Raw genomic sequence first — 19,045 nt, 5'->3', positions numbered from 1 at the left:
AAATTTTAGAAATTAGGTAGTGGAAGAGGGTAGAGGTGGGGGAACGCCTAGATTGGACATCCAAGAAATAGACATAGATACAGATTTAAGAGAGGAATTTGGGAGGCAAGTCAAAAAAAAAAGCATAGCAATTAAAGTATTAAAGAGGCAAGAGATGATGGATAGATGATTTTCTTATTTATTGTTGTTTTGATTCACTTTCCCTTTTTCCTCTCTCTGTTTTTAAGCATAGCAATTAAAGTTGAAGTGGGCAAGAGGTGATGGATGGATGATTCCTTTTCTTTGTTGTTGTTCTGAGTTGTTTCTACCTCTCTCTCTTTTTAGACAGGTGACATGATCTCTCTCTATTCTTTAGACAGGTGACATGATTAGAAGTTAGACAGGAAAGAAGGAAAAAGTTTCTTAATGAAGGGTGACATGATTAAAAGATAAAATAAGCGATAGAAATAAGGGGAATATTAAGGTATATATTTTTATTTTATAAAAATGAAAGCAATAATGAGAAAATGTGGAATAATTGAATAATGATAGACGGCAACCTAACATAGATGTGTATTGTTATTAGAAATACATAAGTTGATTGAATGTAATAATTATGTTTAACTTGATAAATTTCATTTGTATTGGAATGTGTGGCACCCAAGTGCCACACTGTTCATGCATTGACATTTTTATAAAAAAAAATAAAAAATAAAACACTTGGGGAAAAAAAAAGAAATGCCGAAACCAGCCTGAACCTCTGGCTGACTGTGTGACAAACCAAATGAAAATAAATAAAACTAGCACCCTTAATAATCTAACGGTTTAATCTAAACTGGGAAAAAAAATCCACTGGAGTGCGGGACTTCTTGGATAATAGGCGCATCCAGTCGCCCAGCTGCGTATGGCACTCTTCAAGTTCTTGATGTAACACGCTGTGAGTTTGTTCAAGCTATTGAGTTGCTCAGCCAAGCCAAGGTGTTACAGAAATGTCATTCTCGAGCAGCCCTCAAAACCACTGGATTTGCTGAGCATTTTCCGTGAAAAACAAAATTGTCCACAAAGGTGAAATCCTTTGCTTAAATCCTCCCGTAAGGTGGATTATTTCACTGGGAACAGGACCGATATTTGCAGGCCTTTTACCGCGACGCCAGCTACCTGGCAATCTTTCCCTTTGGGGAAAAGTCTTAAATCAATTGATAAAGAGCCAGTTGAAAGACAGCTAAACATTTAGAGTGGAACTTCAAGAAGAGAAAAGGCTTTTTATTCAAAATGATCACAACCAAATTCCTTCCTTCCTTCATCCATTCCTTCATTGACAATTTATATGGCCACCCACTCACTCTCAGATTCGGGGCGTCTTACAAAACTAAAAACCTTTGGAATATTTTGAATATTTTCTATCGTAACGAAGGTTAATTTCAGTGGATTAAAAACCAGATCAGTAATGTTTCTTTTTTTTTTTTTTTTCGGGGTGGGGGGAATTCTGAATTGGTGCATTGACGTCCCAAGTGTGTAATGATGATAACTTACCTCATATGATATTATAAACTCATTTGTAAAACGTTTTGCTTTGGTTTGGTTTTCCTGGATGATTATTAGGATCCAGGAGATTCCTTGATTCCTTCAGCAGGCAAGAGATCTGCTGGTCTACAGATGCTTTGTTGATACCATCCTTTGATCTTAAACAGAAGATTTCTGGGCAAGATCTGTTTATGAACGAAAGCAAATATATGTGTCCCAGGATAAGTTCGTTGCAAGATCCAATCTAGGGTCGATCACCGGGACCAGAGATATACAAAACTTCTGGTCCTAGTGACCGACCCAGATTGGATCTTGCAACACCTGTTTAATTTGTACCTATTTTAATCTGCTATTTTATATAGTGTAAATTTTATGTCCTATAGCAGTCATGGCGAACCTATGGGGCGCGTGCCACAGGTGGCACATGGAGCCATATCTGTGGGCACGCAAGCGTTGCCCTAGCTCAGCTCCAGCGCGCATGCACGTACCGGCCAGCTGATTTTCGAGCCTTGCTGGCCCACCAGAAGTCGGGAAACGGGCCATTTCCGGCCTCCAGAGGGCCTCCAGGGGGGTGGGGAAGGTCGTTTTCGCCCTCCCCAGGCTCCAAGAAAGGCTCTGGAGCCTGGGGAGGGCGAAAAATGCGCCTACCGGGCCCACTGTGCCATCACGTGCCAAAAGAGTGGGGGGAGCTCTGGGGGGTCGTGCACGCATACATGGGGGGGCGGGGTGCATTGAATTATGGATGTAGGCACGCACGTGTGTGACAACCCCCCCACACACACGGTCCCCATGCTTTTGGCACGCGACAGCAAAAAGGTTTGCCACCATGGTCCTATAGTATCCTTATTTTAATCGTGAGGCTTCTGGCACAAATAAACAAAGTAACCATCCTTTGAGAGAATTATATGTATAATAGGCCAATGCCATATGTATAGGTAGTCCTTGACTTATGACCACAATTGAGCCTAAAAATTCCACTGGTAACTAAGTTGTTAAGTGAGTTTTGCCCCATGTTACGACCTTCCTTGCTACAGTTGTTATGTTGGTAACAAGTAACTTTACTTTTACCAACTTAACAACTGTGGCAAGAAAAGTCACCACATAGGGCAAAACTCACTTAACAACTTGCTTTCCCATGGTATTTTGGGGTTCAACTGTGGTTGTTCAGTGAATTTGACTTCCACATTAACTTTGCCTCGAAGGCTGAAGGTCGAAAAAGGTGATCACGTGACCTCAAGACACTACAACCGTCAGAAGTACATGCCCGTTGCCATGCATCTGGATTTTGATCATGTGACCAAATGCGGATGCCGCAACGGTCGTAAGTGTGAAAACTGGTCCTAAGTCCCTTTTTTTCAGTGCTGTTGAAACCTGAAACGGTCACCCCAAAAAATAATTGTAAATCAAGGACCACCTGTAGTTTATATATCTCTTTTATTTCCGCTTAATTTCTTAATGTATGTTATTATTTTTTTTAAACAGACTGGAAGGAAGGAGAAAGGAGACCCTCTGAACATCGCAATTGACAAGATGACTAAGAAGACGAGAGACTTACGAAGACAGGTACCTGCTGGAATTGGGATAATTGTGACACTTTTAAAGGATGCCATCTGTGGTGGGCGGACATCTTGTTTTCAGCTTCTGAAAGGTTCAAATCAACCTGCTTTGTCTTTACAGATAGTCCTCGAGTTATGACCATAACTGAGACTGCCCCTTACGGTCATATATTGCAACGACGTTTTTTCCAATCGTTAAGCAAATGCGGAGCGGTCACAAATGCGAACGCCGCAGTTGTTAAGCAAATCCATCGTTTGCTACGCCAAGGTTTTCCCAAAACCGGAAGTAAATGCAAGTTTTGGGCAAAACCATCGTAAAACGCAATCACGTGATTATGAGGCGGGATGCTGTAAATGCAACCGTGTCAGTGTTGTCACATGACAATTCACCCCAATCCCCTCTAAATATTCCATTTAGCTCTCTGAGCTTGGTTGTTTATATGCAGACATTTCATGACCCAACTAGGTAACATTGTCAGTGCTAGAAGGGAGTGGGGCTTACTCTATTTTATATACTAGCGCCGTGATGGCGAACCTATGGCACGCGTACCGGAAGTGACACGCAGCACCCTCTCTGGTGGCACGTGAGCCGTCACCCCAGTTCAGTTCCTCTGTGCATGCGCGCATGCCTCCCGCTAGCCAACTGGTCTTTGGGGCTCTGCCACACATGTGCAGGAGGCAGGCCATGAGCGAGGGGGGGCGCGTGCACATGCGTGGGGGGTAAGGGGTGTGCAGGGGGCACGTGTGCATGCTCGGGGGCAGGGCACATGCAGGGGGCAATGTGTGCATCTGTGGGGGGACAGGGCTCATTCACGGAAGCCACACGCACATTGCATTTTGGGGGTTTGGGCGCGTGCTTGACAGGGCTTGTGTATTAACAGAGCCAAACTCCACTCACTTTTAGCACTGATAATGTTACTTATGTGGGTGATGAAACGTCTGCAAGAAAACCACCAAGCTGAGAATGCTCCTAGGGCAGTGATGGCTAACCTTTTTGCCATCACGTGCCAAAAGCGGTGGGAGGGGGGGTGTCACGGGTGTGGGTGTCCACATCCATAATTCAATGTGTCCCGCCCTCCTGCACCTGCACATGTGACCCCCCTCCCATGCTCCCCCCTGCTTTTGGCACACGATGGCACGGTGGGCCCGGTAGGCCCGTTTTTCGCCATTTCGCTTTCTAGGAGCCTGGGGAGGGCAAAAAACAGCCTTCCCCATCCTCCCGGAGGCCCTCCAGAAGCCGGAAACAGCCAGTTTCCCAACTTCCGGTGGGACCAGAAGGCCTGGAAATCAGTTGACTGGTGCGCGCATGCGCGCTGGAGCTGAGCTAGGCCAACACTCGCGTGCCCACCAATATGGCTCCACGTGCCACCTGTGGCACGCGTGCCATAGGTTCTCCATCACGGTCCTAGGACCTCACAGTTCAAACTTGAGCTACAAATATTCTCTTCTGTTTATGTAGTACTTTATCTTTTGGGTTTTTTAAGCAAATCAGTAGTTCTATTTCTTCCTAGCCAATTCAACCAATACGTCTGTATCACGTATCCTTCAATGTCCCTTATGGGACATTGAAGGATACGTGATACAGAGGTTATTCATTCATTCATTCATTCATTCATTCATTTAAAAATGAAACCTGATTACTTATCAGTCTAGTTAATTGTACATTTTAGTCCACAGGGTATCGATGGACATTTTCAGAAGGGTCGGTTCTTTGTTAAAATGTGGGTTTTTAGAATGATTTCTCAGTGCTTATAGAATAAATGCTTTTAATCTGACTCAGGCGTTCTGCTGTCCATAATCCGTGAATGGAACCTGTTCACTTGTGTGGGTGTCTCTTATTATTATGTTAACTGCTAAATATTTGAAAGTGGTTTGTTATTGAAACGCAGCTTTCAAACTAATGTTTCTGCCAATTCTGTTTTTGTAAAGAGGTTTTTTTTTCTCAGCTATAGTAGACATAAAGCAAAGACGCCTCCATTACCTTACCAAAAATATCAGTGTAGAGAGTTGTTCTTCCAGAGCTAAATCATAAAATCACGGAGTATTTATTTATTTATTTGTATCCTGGCCTTAAAAAGGGACGCGGTGGCTCAGGGGCTAAGACGCTGAGCTTGTCGATCGAAAGGTCGGCAGTTCAGCGGTTCGAATCCCGAGTGCCGCGTAACGGGGTGAGCTCCCATTCCTTGTCTCAGCTTCTGCCAACCTAGCAGTTCGAAAGCACGTAAAAATTGCAAGTAGAAAAATAGGGACCACTTTTGGTGGGAAGGTAACAGCGTTCCGTGTGCCTTTGGCATTGAGTCATGCCGGCCACATGACCACGGAGACGTCTTCGGACAGCGCTGGCTCTTCGGCTTTGAAATGGAGATGAGCACCGCCCCCTAGAGTTGGGAACGACTAGCACATATGTGCAAGGGGAACCTTTACCTATCCTGCCTTTATTATTTATACAAAGAACTCAAGGCAAGGAACATATCCAACACACCTTCCTCCTCCTATTTTCCCCACAACAACAACCCTGTGAGGTGTGTTGGGCTAAGAGAGAGGGACTGGCCTAAAGTCACCCAGCTGGCTTTCATGCCTAAGGCAGGAATAGAATTCACCATCTCCTAGTGGTTGACCCAAAGTCACCCAGCTGGCTTTCTGTTGTGGCCCGCCAGCGGCCTGCACCAATCGTGGTTGATCCCGATGATGAGGAGGCTGGTGTGGGGTTGCGCCAGCAGCCTGCGCAGCCGGCGCTCGCATCAGACAGCGAGGAGGCTGAAGAGGATGTGGTGCCAGAGGCAGAGACTCAGCCAGGGCCTTCAGAACCTCCAGAGGCTCCTTCAAGTGGAGAGAGCGAAGTGGAGGAGCCTCTCCTCAATGCTCGAGTACGCAGGGCTGCCAAAAGGCAGGAGTGGCTACTCAGGAGGTGGAGGTCTCCTCAAGAGTAAGACTTGAGGATAATTGGCCACTCCCTTAGCCTATTTAAGTCGCACACAGTTAGTAATTTCTTGCTGGAAACAATGCGTGATTATTACAGAGCATTTTTGAAGAGTGAGTGTCTTATCATATCTTATTTTCTGGGCTGGTTGCCAACCTTTGCCGGACTTTGTTTATTCTTGGTACGTTATAACTTTGATAAGGACCGTTGGTGTGTGTCTATATCCTTGGGAATCCAGAGCTGGGGCAGAACACTTTCATGCCTAAGGCAGGACTAGAACTCACCGTTTCCCTGTGATTGTCCCAAAGTTATCCAGCCTGCTTTTATACCTAAAGCAGCACTAAAACTCATGGGCTCCTGGTGATTGGTCCAAACTCACCTAGCCAACTTTTATGCGTTGGTGGGACTAGAACTCACAGGCTCCTGGTGATTGGTCTAAAGTCACCCAGCTAGGTTTCATGCCTAAGGTGGGACTAGAATTCACAGTCTCCCACTTTCTAGACTGGTGCCTTACTCACTAGACCACACTGATTGGAGACATTGACAGAGGTCACTCTGGATCTCACATTTGAGATCATCTTACCTGTAGATTTAGTGTAATAGAGACCTTACTTTGAGATGATGCTACGTAATGGATGAATGTCTGTAAGATCTTCCTCAGAGGAGAAATGTGGTCCTTCCAAATTAACGTCACAGGGGCTTCTTGAAGATCACGAACGCTTAGTTGGAAGAGCCACTTAGGCCATCTAATAAAGGAGAATCTTTGTAGCTCAGGGTTGATATGCGGGGTCCTGGGTGCTCTCTGAGCTTGTTTGTTTTCTTGCAGACGTTTCATTACCCAAACTAGGTTACATTATCAGTGCTAGAGGGAAGTGGGGTTTGTGGAGGAGGAGGAGGAGGAGGAGGAGAACTGTGAAGTCCTAGACCAGTGATGGCTAACCTTTTTGCCATCGCGTGCCAAAAGTGGGGGGAGCGCGGGGGGGCCACACATGCACATGCCCACACCCATAATTCTATGTGCCCTGCCCCCCCTGCACATGTGTGCATGACTTTCCCACGCTCCCCCTGCTTTTGGCACGCGATGGCACGGTAGTACCGTTTTTTGCTCTCCCCAGGCTCCAGAGCCTCTCTAGGAGCCTGGGGAGGACGAAAATGCCCTTCCTCACCCACCAGAGGCCCTCTAGAGGCCGAAAACGGTCCATTTGCACACTTCCAGAAGTCCCACCGATATGACGCGCGTACCCACCGATATGGCTCCACGTGCCACCTGTGGCACGTGTGCCACAGGTTCGCCATCATGGTCCTAGACCATCCTAGATGCTCTCTGAGATTGCTTGTTTTCTTGCAGATGTTTCATTACCCAAACTAGGTTACATCATCAGTGCTAGAGGGAAGGGGGGTATGTGGAGGAGGAGGAGGACTGTGAAGTCCTAGATCGTCCTAGATGCTCTCTGAGATTGCTTATTTTCTTCAGACGTTTCATTACCCAAACTAGGTAACCTCGTCAGCCTTCGCGATTATAACCAGCACTGATGACGTTACCTAGTTTGGGTAACGAGACGTCTGCAAGTAAAACAAGCAAGCTTCAGAGACCACCGAGCCCCCTCCCCTCTAAAGATCGTCTCCTTGTTCTACACAGAGATCCAAATTAAAACGATCCCTGACGGATGGCGGCCCAGATGGCTTGAATGCATCCAGTGAAGCAGACTGAGCTACCGTCTCTCCTGATAATTGCCTCCTTTGTCAAACCACTCTGGCCGGGTTTTCCTTTTTCCTTTTTTTCTAAAATTCACCTGAATAAAACCCTTCTTTTCTATTTGTAAAAATCCATTATTCCAAAGTGACAGAGAACAGGTCCTGACCTTCTCTCCGCCATCGTTTTGGAGACCTGCGGGGACCTATTATATCCCCTTCCACTCGTATTTTCTCCACACTAAACTTTTTTTCCAATTCCCTCAACCTCTCATTAGATGGCTAATGTTTCATCCCCGATCATCTTCACCGACCTTCTCCCAAGGCCGGTCAACTTAGGTCTACATCTTAAAACCCCCTTTTTCCAGCAAGCCGGGCTGGCTTAAGAAGAAATTTTAAATGTTTTAATTGGTTTGTATTTTTAATTTTGGGCCAAATTTATATATATTTTAATTGTTTTTTAATATTTGTATTTTATGTTTTTTAATTCTGGCTGTACACCGCCCTGAGTCCTCAGGGAGAAGGGCGGTATATAAATTTAAAATAAAATAAGATTAAAAAAATAATGGAAAATTCCGAAGTAGAGGAGGTCAAACAGCTCAAAGATTACAAGTGTAGAAATAAGACAAATACAGGTAGACCTGGAAGTTTTTAGGGAGAGTTTAGATAACCATTTGTCTGAAGTGGTGTAGGCCTTCCTGCCTAAGCAGGGGGTTGGACTAGAAGACCTCCAAGGTCCCTTCCAACTCTGTTATTCTATTTCTAAATAAATTCAGACCTCAATTTACGGGTTACAAGTTCCAGTGGTGGAATTCAAATAATTTAACAACCGCTTCTCTAGCCTAATGACTGTCTGGGTGGGCGTGGCCATGGTGGGCGTGGCCAGGGGGGTGTAACAAGCAGCACTCGGCCTCCTGCCCCCCCCCGGAGGAAAAACGAGCTGCAGGGGGTGGATACAGTCCCCCCCCGGTGCCTCGTTTTGGGCCTAGCAGGCCTTCCTGAACTTACCTGGGAGCCAAAATGGGGCCCGTGGGGACTCCTAGAAGGGGCGGGATTGTGAGTGGAGGGGCCACCCAGCAATTTAACTACCGAACCGGCTGAATCCCACCACTGGCTACAACTGAGGCCAAATTTTCCATTCCTAGAGCAAGACAGCTGTTAAGCGAGTTTTGCCCCCCTTTTATGACCTTTCTGGACACAGTTGTTAAGTGAATCACTGTCATTATTTAGTTAGTGACACAGTCGTTAAGTGAATCTGCCTTTCACCTTGACTTTGCTTGTCGGAAGTTCGCAAAAGGGGATCACGTGACACCGCCCCACTCCCCTGCAACGGTCATAAATATGAGTCAGTTGCCAAGGCTCTGAATTTTGATCATATGACGCAATGGTCATAAATATGGGAAATGGTCATAAACCTTTTTTTCCCCACTGCTGTTGTAACTTTGGTCACTAAATGAAAGATTGTAACCTGAAGTCTACCTGTGCAAGTTTTAAAATGTATTTATAGATAAGAAAGGCGACATTTTTTAGCTAGATTTTTTTTCCCCCTCCTGTTTTGGAGTATGGATTTTGTCTTTTCATTTTGGTTCCCCGGAGCCCTCTAATGCTAAGTTGTTTAGTCGCTCAGTGGTCCCCAGCTGGATCTGGGAATCTTGTCCCCCCTCTCTGCTAAAATTTCGATTCAGCCTCTCGTTGAAATTTGTCTTTCTGTTATTAAAGAACAGTTCGCTTATGAGCAGCCCTTCTTTTCGTTTTTTTTTAATATAAATTTTATTAAAAGTTTAAAAGAGGACCCAAAACCTAATGCAAACTAATACAGAATAAAGTGAGCAAAGAAAAGAGAAGAAAATGAAAAAAATAAAACAAAACACACACAGAACTGTAGAAAGAAAGGATAAAAAGAAATAGAAATGAGAAGTTTCCAATTTCTTTTGCAGCAAATGCAAATATGATTACACAATGTGCAAATTTACTCTATAGTTATAAAAAGAATGTGCGTGTTTTTCTATTATCTGTCTGGGTTTTTTTTTTTTCCCCCTATCACTGAAACCACAAGACATAAATGCATTTTTTTTTCTGTCTCATACAAAAAAGTCTATAAGGGATTTCCTATCAGCCATAAATGTAGATTTTTGTCATTTCTCTAATGAAAGAAGTTAATTTATTCACCTCTACAAGGTCGTCACCAAGAATTCTCTCATTGTGGATAGTGTTGAAACTTTCCATTTTTCACGCACATAAAAACAATTTCCATTTTCTAGTGGTCTGACCAGTGATGGGTTCCTCCCAGTTCGGCCCGGTTCTCCCGAGCTGGTAGTGGTGACGATATGATGTCACCGAACTGGTTCTGTCCCCCCCTCGCATTATTCTTACCTTTTATTTGGTCCCACCCCCAATCTATGGCTGCCTCCTGAGTCCCAGCTGATGGCTAGAGGGAAAAAACTGTTTAAACTCTTGCCGCGGGGCTTCAAAGGGCCGCCCTACAGCTGATCAGTGTTAAAAGCAAACAAATGAGTAGACCAGTGCCTGCAAAAATAAATGGGTAGACCAGTGCCTGCAAAATACATGAGTAGATCAATGCCTGCAAAAATAAATGGGTAGACCAGTGCCTGCAAAATACATGAGTAGATCAGTGCCTGCAAAATACATGAGTAGATCAATGCCTGCAAAAATAAATGGGTAGACCAGTGCCTGCAAAATACATGAGTAGATCAGTGCCTGCAAAAATACATGAGTAGATCAATGCCTGCAAAAATAAATGGGTAGACCAGTGCCTGCAAAATACATGAGTAGATCAGTGCCTGCAAAATACATGAGTAGATCAATGCCTGCAAAAATAAATGGGTAGACCAGTGCCTGCAAAATACATGAGTAGATCAGTGCCTGCAAAAATACATGAGTAGATCAATGCCTGCAAAAATAAATGGGTAGACCAGTGCCTGCAAAATACATGAGTAGATCAGTGCCTGCAAAAATACATGAGTAGATCAATGCCTGCAAAAATAAATGGGTAGACCAGTGCCTGCAAAAATAAATGGGTAGACCAGTGCCTGCAAAAATATATGAGTAGATCAGTGCCTGCAAAAATACATGAATAGATCAATGCCTGCAAATATAAATGGGTAGACCAGTGCCTGCAAAAAATAAATGGATAGATTGGTACAGCTCTGCAAGCAGTTAAAAGCCTGGTAGACCAGTATCTCTGCTAAATCCTAAATAATTGTCACATGACCATCAAGCCACGCCCACAAAATAAGCCACACCCACAGAACCGGTAGTAAAAAAATTTAGAACCCATGCCTGGGTCTGACCATTAGTCCCAAAAGAGGAAGCTCTGGTGTTAATTGTACTTTAGTCTTTTAAATTTTGAATTAATATATGCATATGCATCCCAAACTTTTGGGCTTTTTTTATACGTCCAGAAAACCTAATAAACTGTCACTTCGTTTTGTTCCCATTTTCCAGCAAGGATCTGAAGTGCCTTTTATTCATTCTAGACAATTTCTTTGGTGTCAAATACCAACAATACTTCATGCAGTCCTCGACATACGACCCCAGCTGAGCCCACTATTTCCATTGCTAAGCAAGACAGTTGTTAAGTGAGTTTTGCCCCATTTTACAACCTTCCTTTCTTTGTTAAGTGAATCACTGCAACTGCCAAGTTAGTCATACGGTTGTTAAGTGAGTTTGGCTTCCCCATTGACTTTGCTTGTCAGAAGGTCGCAAAAGGCGGTCACGTGACCCAGGGACACCGTGACCGTCATAACTATGAGTCTGAAGTGTCTGAATTTTGATCAGATGACCGTGGGGATGCTGCAATGGTCATAAGTGTGAAAAATGGCCATGAGTTACTTTTTTCAGCACCCCTGTAACTTTGAACGGTCACTAAATGAATGGTTGTAAGTTGAGGACTACCTGTATAATACAAAAAATATCTTAGAACAGAAGATAAATTTCAGTCCTTTCAACTACATGTTTTCCCATTCATTCATTTCTATACTGTCATCAGAATTTTAGCACACTTTATCTTACATTCATTCACGGGTTCTCCTTCCGTTTCATATTTTAACAAAGGTTCATACGTTTTGTATAAAGTAACACGTTCATTGTTAGTAGATGGTTCTCAAAGTCAGTATGGTATTGTTCAAAACCAGGGATTGGCAACCTTAAGCACTCAAAGACCCACGAACCGGAAGCCCCCTGTTCAATTCTGGAACCGACCGGAAGTCCGGTTCCCCCCACCATAGAGTCTCCTAGCGGGGCATCCTTTTCTCCCTGCTGACCGAAAGTCCGCTTCCCATAGAAGTCTCACCATAGAGTCTCCTAGTGCGGCCTCCTTTTTCCTCTACCTGTCCTAACCAAAAACCCTATCAAGTGTAGAGCCGACTGACGACAGGGAGCCGCAGCAGAGGGATGAAAGAGCCACATGCGGCTCCAGAGCCGCAGGCTGCCAACCCCTGTTCAAAACCATAACATCTTTTAAAACTTTCTGATAATGGTGCATGAAAAAAAAAGAAAAACATGGACATATACCAACCATCGATATTGTCCAATCTTATCTTGATTTAATTGTATATCTACTTGGTAGAATTCTAGTTCATCGCACATGGTGAGTTAATCATTTATGTTACGGGACTGGGAAAAGATAATACAGAATTAGGTGCTACAGGTATGGATTTTTCTATGTTTTTTTTTTTCTGGTGGACAGTATTTGTCTACAAGAGACTCGTATCAAAAAAAAATATGTTTATAAATCCTTCAGCAAATAATTTATTACAGCAGATATTAAAAACAGAAACTGAGATATATATGAACATGTATTAAGTAACGAGTACATGACCAGGATTTAGTTGGTGGTTAATATAAAAAAAATAATCTGGGCAGGTAAGAAGATGGATGGATGGATGGAATAGATAGGTAGGTAGGTAGATAGATAGATAGATAGATAGATAGATAGATAGATAGATAGATAGATAGATAGATAGATAGATAGATAGATACTGGTATATAGATACCGATGATAGATAGATAGATAGATAGATAGATAGATAGATAGATAGATAGATAGATAGATAGTGGTATATAGATACCGATGATAGATAGATAGATAGATAGATAGATAGATAGATAGATAGATAGATAGATAGATGATAGGTAGACAGACAGACAGATGAGAAGGGAGGAGAGGAGAGAGAGAGTCCATGACTTTTTACAAAAGTCCATGATTGGAATGGAGCAGTTCCATGGACAACCTCTGAGGCAAATATTAAAATTACTCAGGGTAAATTACCAAAAGCTTTATTTGAGTTGATGGACGTAGAAAGATAACGGTGATTCAGTTTACTTAGCTGTAATAAATATGTGTTATTCAAAGCCCCAGCCTTTGATAATCTAATTTTACGGAACCAGTAAACAATCAGCTATTTTTCCCTCTGCTAATCTCCTCATTGACCTTTGTGGAAACGAATGACTTGCAGTTTAAGTCCCACCAAAGTGATCTTAATAAATAAGCAGCAAATTGGAATCTGGGTTCTGCTTAACCAACACAGGGCTGAAACCAATACTCACAATGCATTCATAAGGACTTGAGTCTAGGGAGGATCAATATATATATATATATATATATATATATATATATATATATATATATATATATATATATATATATATATAATATATATATATAATCGTCAACTACAAACACCATTTCAATAAATGTTTTCCATTCCCAAGAATTTTTACTTGGGAAGAATAAGGGGATAGGACTTGTTCGTCATTCTTGAGAACAAAAGTAGATCTAACCAGTGGTGGGATTCAAATAATTTAATGACTGATTCTCTGCCCTAATGACCGGCTGGGTGGGTGTGGCCATGGTGGGTGTGGCCAGGGGGTGTGACAGGCAGCATTCGGCCTCCTGCACCCCCCTGGGAGCAAAAACAGGCCACCAGTGTGGCGGCAGCCCCCTATGCCTTGTTTTGGGCCTAGTAGGCCTCCCTGCAGCCTCCTGAGAGCAAAAATGGGCTGCGGGGGACCGCACCACACACTTCCACATATCGTTTTGGGCCTGGTAGGCCTCCCTGCACTTACCTGGTAGCCAAAATGAGGCACATGGGGACTTCTGGAAGGGGCGGGGAAGGGAGGGGCCAGCCAGCAATTTAACAACCGTTTCTCCCGAACCGGCTGAATCCTACTACTGGTTCTAACAGAATTCAATGATGTTGGGTCAACTTAGCTGATTTGATTTCACCACAAAATTAAGTCAATTGCACACCAAGTCTTCCAGGGTGATCCTTGCAGGCAACCGAGTCTGTTCTTCTAATATTTTTTCTATACTGTCCATATATCCACTGTTCATGTATGCCTTCATCCACTGTGTTGACCATTTGCGTTTACCAAAAAGCAGGAAACAGATGCCATTTCTCAGGAAAAACGTCGTAAAACATGGTCACATGACCATCAGTGAATACAAGTGGGTTGTTAATGCAGGTTGGTTGCCGAACACCCCAAAAACAATAATGTAACTATGGGGGTGGGTGGGTTTGCAGCTGTTGCAACTTTGCAACCAGACTATAAGTACCCCCAGGGAGGTCCATTGTAACTTTGAATGGTCACTAAGCAATCGGTTATAAGTCAAGGATTGTCAGAGTTTGTTGCAGCACATACAAGCAGACTATTAAGCAGGGTTCAAAATATATAAGAAACTTCTTTATATACAATACAAACACATAAGGCATACAATACCCTTGTAGGTTTTTCCACAGTGTAGAGAAGAGAAATAGCAAGTACAAGCACAGCACAAAATGGAAGCTCAAAATGGAGGAGGCAAAATGGAGGAGGGAGAAGCTAGTGTCCTCAAGCTTATATACAGAACAGTTAAGCCACACCCAGGCTCAAAACTGTCTCTTATGGCCCCATACAACAAATACTATGTTTCAGTTACCAAACAGCCCTCATTGGCTGACCTGTTGCTATGCCCTATTCCAGTTCATGAATATACTCTGACAAGGACTACCTCAGTGTCCTTCCTCAGTTATCATTTTTCCAGGTTCGTGGTCTCCAAACCTCCTGACTTTCTTTCTAAGCAAAATGTTTGAAATTCCTGGGTCATTTTCTTTCTTTCTTCCACACTTCTTAAAACTGTGTTGCATTCCTTTTCAAATGCAGTAAAGCTACAGTAACTTGTAGCTTTACAAGTTCTCGAGATGCAGACGTATCAGATGAGCATTACAATGTTGGTAGTTTAATTTTTCTACAATCCCTTTCTACTGATCTCTAGCCTGCCGTTTGCCTTTTTTCACAGTGGCAACCCATAAAAGATATTCATTTTTCACGGGAACAATTTGCTTTACTTCAAAATCTTCTTTTCTGTTTTTTTTTTTTTTTAATAAAGATATTTAAAAGCACAACCGCGGGGTTAAAGCAGAATATAGGATGAGGAAAAAAAATGTTAAGCTGCGTAAAAGTGAATTAAGAATTGAAAGTAATATTAGGCATATCAAGATCCTTTTCTCTCCCTGATTATTTACAGGACCTCAGACCCCATTAGTGCATGTGTGAAACTGGCTCCCGCGTGCATTTCATTTCACTTAATCAAATCAAAATTGCCAGTTTCAAGCGATCCTTTTATGGCCATCGCCATTACTTTCTCTTTTCCCCCGCTTTAAAAGTTTTGCTCCCAATTGCTCTAAAGTCCAGTTCAATCACGCTCAGCCTAGCCGGTTCGGTTTTCTCATGCGAAGGATGTACAAAAGCCTCTAAGAGTATTTTCTTAGATTTAAGGGGAGAGAAATAAATCACACAAATCACTTTCACTTTATAATGGTATTCAGCCGGATCGTCTTGATATCCATAGTAATGACTTCAACCAGATAGATTTTGTTCAGTCTTTTGCTGTGGTATTTCATTTGGGGATGAGGTTTTTTGGGATTGATTTCTCCATCTTTTTAGGTGCTCCTTTCCAACAGCCATCATCTAACCCACATTTCATTACCCTAACTTGGTAGCACTAATGTTGATACCTAATTTGGGTAATTAAATGTCTGCAAGAAAACAAGGAAGCTCAGAGAGCACCAAGGACCCCTCCTGTCAACCCTGAGCTACAAACATTCTCCTTTGTTAGCATCATCTAACCATCATCAAGAGCCATGATGGCGCAGTGGTTAGAATGCTGTATTGCAATCTAATTCTGCTGACTGCCAACTGCCAGCAGTTTGATCCTGACCGGCTCAAGTTTGACTCAGCCTTCCACCCTTCCAAGATCGGTAAAATGAGGATCCAGATTGTTAGGGACAATATGCTTTTATTTTATTTTATTTTATTTTATTTTATTTTATTTTATTTTATTTTATTTTATTTTATTTTATTTTATTTTATTTTATTTTATTATTTTATTTTATTTTATTTTATTTTATTTTATTTATTTTATTTTATTTTATTTTATTTTATTATTTTATTTTATTATTTTATTTTATTTTATTATTTTATTTTTATTTTATTTATTTTTTTTATTTATTTATTTATTTTGTCAAGTGTATATAAGATAACAGGTAGAACTATAAACATAATTTGAATACATGAAAAGAGTAAGAGTAAAAAGTAATATTAGGACAGGGACGGTAGGCACGCTGGTGCTCTTATGCACGCCCCTTACAGACCTCTTAGGAATGGGGTGAGGTCAACGGGAGACAGTCTAAGGTTAAAGTTTTGGGGGTTTGGGGAAGAAACCAGAGTCAGGTAGTGCATTCCAGGCATTGACCACTCTGTTGTTGAAGTTGTATTTCCTGCAATCAGGTTTGGAGTGATTTACCTTGAATTTGTATTTATTGTGTGCTCGTGTGTTGTTGTGGTTGAAGCTGAAGTAGTCATTGACAGGTAGGACATTGTGGCAGATAATTTTATGTACTACACTTAGGTCGGACTGAAGTCGGCATAGTTCTAAATTGTCTAAGCCCAAAATTTCAAGTCTGGTGGCATAAGATATTTTATTGAGGGTAGAGGAATGGAGGACTTTTCTCGTGAAATATCTCTGGACTCTCTCGATTATATTTATGTCCGATATGCAGTGCGGGTTCCAGACAGATGAGCTGTATTCGAGAATTGGTCTAACAAAGGTTTTGTATGCTCTGATTAGTAGTACAATATTACCAGAGAAGAAGCTACGCAAGATTAGGTTAACAACTCTTAATGCCTTTTTGGCAATGTTGTTACAGTGAGCTCTGGCACTTAGATCATTAGAGATGAGTACTCCAAGGTAATTGACAGAGTGAGGATCATCTACAAGGTCATGTCCGTCTAATTTGTATTTTATGTTTTGATTTATTTTATTTTTTGGCCAATGTGCAAGACAGAGCATTTGTTGGTTGAGATTTGAAGTTGCCACTTGTTAGACCAATCTGACACATAGTCAAGGTCTTTTTGAAGGGTAGTTGCATTGTCGATGATGTTGAAAAGTTTGACATCATCAGCGAAGAGAACACAGTTGCTTTTAATATGATTGCAAAGGTCATTTATGTAACATATGAAGAGTGCTGGACCTAAAACACTGCCTTGGGGAACATCACTATTAACAGGTACAGGATTTGATAGAGCGCTTCCTATTTTGACCACTTGTTGTCTCTTTGACAGGAAGGCAGCTGTCCATTTATGTAGGAGTCCAGAAATGCCGTAGGATCTTAGTTTTAGTTTTTAGACTCTGTAAACCGCTTAGAGAGGGTTGTAAAGCACTGTGAAGCAGTATATAAGTGTAAGTGCTATCGCTGAGGCTATCATCAATAAATTTCAGCCGTCATCATCTCTATTCCCATAACAAAGAGCCCATTAGTTCACTTTTTTTTTTTTAAATTTGATTTATATGCCACCCTTCTCTGGAGACTCAGGGCGGCTTACAATACGCTAAGCAATAGCCTTCATCCTTTTGTATATTTATACAAAGTCAGCTTATTGCCCCCACAAACTGGGTCCTCAATTTACCTACCTTAGAAAGGATGGAAGGCTGAGTCAACCGTGAGCCTGGTGAGCCTATCTTCTATCATCTATCTATCTATCTATCTATCTATCTATCTATCTATCTATCTATCTCTTTTTTTAAAAAAAATTGATTTATATGCCGCCCTTCTCCGGAGACTCAGGGCAGCTTACAATGCGTTAAGCAATAGCCTTCATACTTTTGTATATTTATACAAAGTCAGCTTATTGCCCCCACAAACCGGGTCCACAATTTACCTACCTTAGAAAGGATGGAAGGCTGAGTCAACCTTGAGCCTGGCGAGATTCAAACCTGCAGTAATTGCAGGCAGCTGGTCTTAATAACAGGGTGCTTTAGACCACTGTACTACCAAGGCTCTTTTGTTCATCAGACCTGCCTTGTGGTACTACCCTAAAACTCAAGGCACACTAAAGGATCTGAACATGGTTTATGATCCCCAGTGTTTGAAATTCGATTCAATCCAACAAGGTGATAAAGATAGGCTTCTAGAATGAAACCTCTCTCGTTTCCATCCTTTAAGACAACCATGGGCACTTGGAGATGTGTGTGTCACGGTTCCGACGGATGCCCTAATTAAATCATGAGCCAAGCTTCAAAAGAAATCCAGTTATTTATTAGGAGCTTCATATCGGCACATACCCAAATGAAGCCAAATCTGATCCCATGTAATTTACGGCCCCAATCATTACCCTGTTTCCCCCCCTTCCCCCAAGGTGTGTCAACAATCACATATCCCAACGGAACAATTTTGCAGGTTGTAGAGATCACTCCCCTCCGGCCACTGTGGGTAACCTTGGGAGACAGCCTTGAGAAAGATATGTCTGGAATGTGCTCCTGTCTTTGGCTGCCGTGTTGTTTCACCGGTTTCCCATCCCCCTTGCCTATGGCAACTCGAGAGCAGGCCAGGAATGCTTTGCGAGTTGACAGTGTGGACTTCAGCTCCCAGAATTCCCATGCCTGGCTGGAGAATGGCCAAGGTTGGGTGAAACTGCTTTCAGACTGTTGCAATATTTTCAGGATCAGACTCAATAAAGATAATAGAAGTTAGAGATTTAAATATATTTTTCTTTAATCATAATAGGCATTCTATATTCGCTGAATATTCAAGATAGAAACAAGTAAAATGGGGAGGATGGCTCCTTATATATACAAGGGGTGGAGCCAGGAATGGGAGTGGTAAATTATGAATACATTAAAGTCCAAAGAATAAGTTAACCCCTGATGTTCCATATATACATTATTTACACATTAGAGAATAAGGCATTTACATCTGACAAATCCCCCTCTAAATGCCGGTTCGTTATACAACACCAGTTACATTCAGATTCAGGACAATATAATACATATAATTTAGAAGTTAAATATTTGTGTTGTTTAGAAGGTAAGGGT

At 42.2% G+C, this 19,045-nt stretch overlaps 1 protein-coding gene across 1 annotated transcript in view; it reads left to right on the top strand.

The window, feature by feature from the left end:
• CTNNA2 (catenin alpha 2) overlaps window positions 1–19,045 on the top strand; it is a 613,234-nt gene that overhangs the window by 399,333 nt on the left and 194,856 nt on the right. The window contains exon 8 of the mRNA XM_070948152.1: window positions 2,986–3,066. Coding sequence (XP_070804253.1) covers window positions 2,986–3,066 — 81 coding nt within the window. The remainder of the gene's footprint in view (window positions 1–2,985; window positions 3,067–19,045) is intronic.

The sequence above is a fragment of the Pituophis catenifer genome, unplaced genomic scaffold (genome assembly GCF_029215685.1).
Source record: "Pituophis catenifer annectens isolate HBS135680 unplaced genomic scaffold, rPitCat1.0.hap2 SCAF_8, whole genome shotgun sequence".
Taxonomy (NCBI): domain Eukaryota; kingdom Metazoa; phylum Chordata; class Lepidosauria; order Squamata; family Colubridae; genus Pituophis; species Pituophis catenifer.
This window is presented reverse-complemented; position numbering and strand designations above follow the sequence as displayed.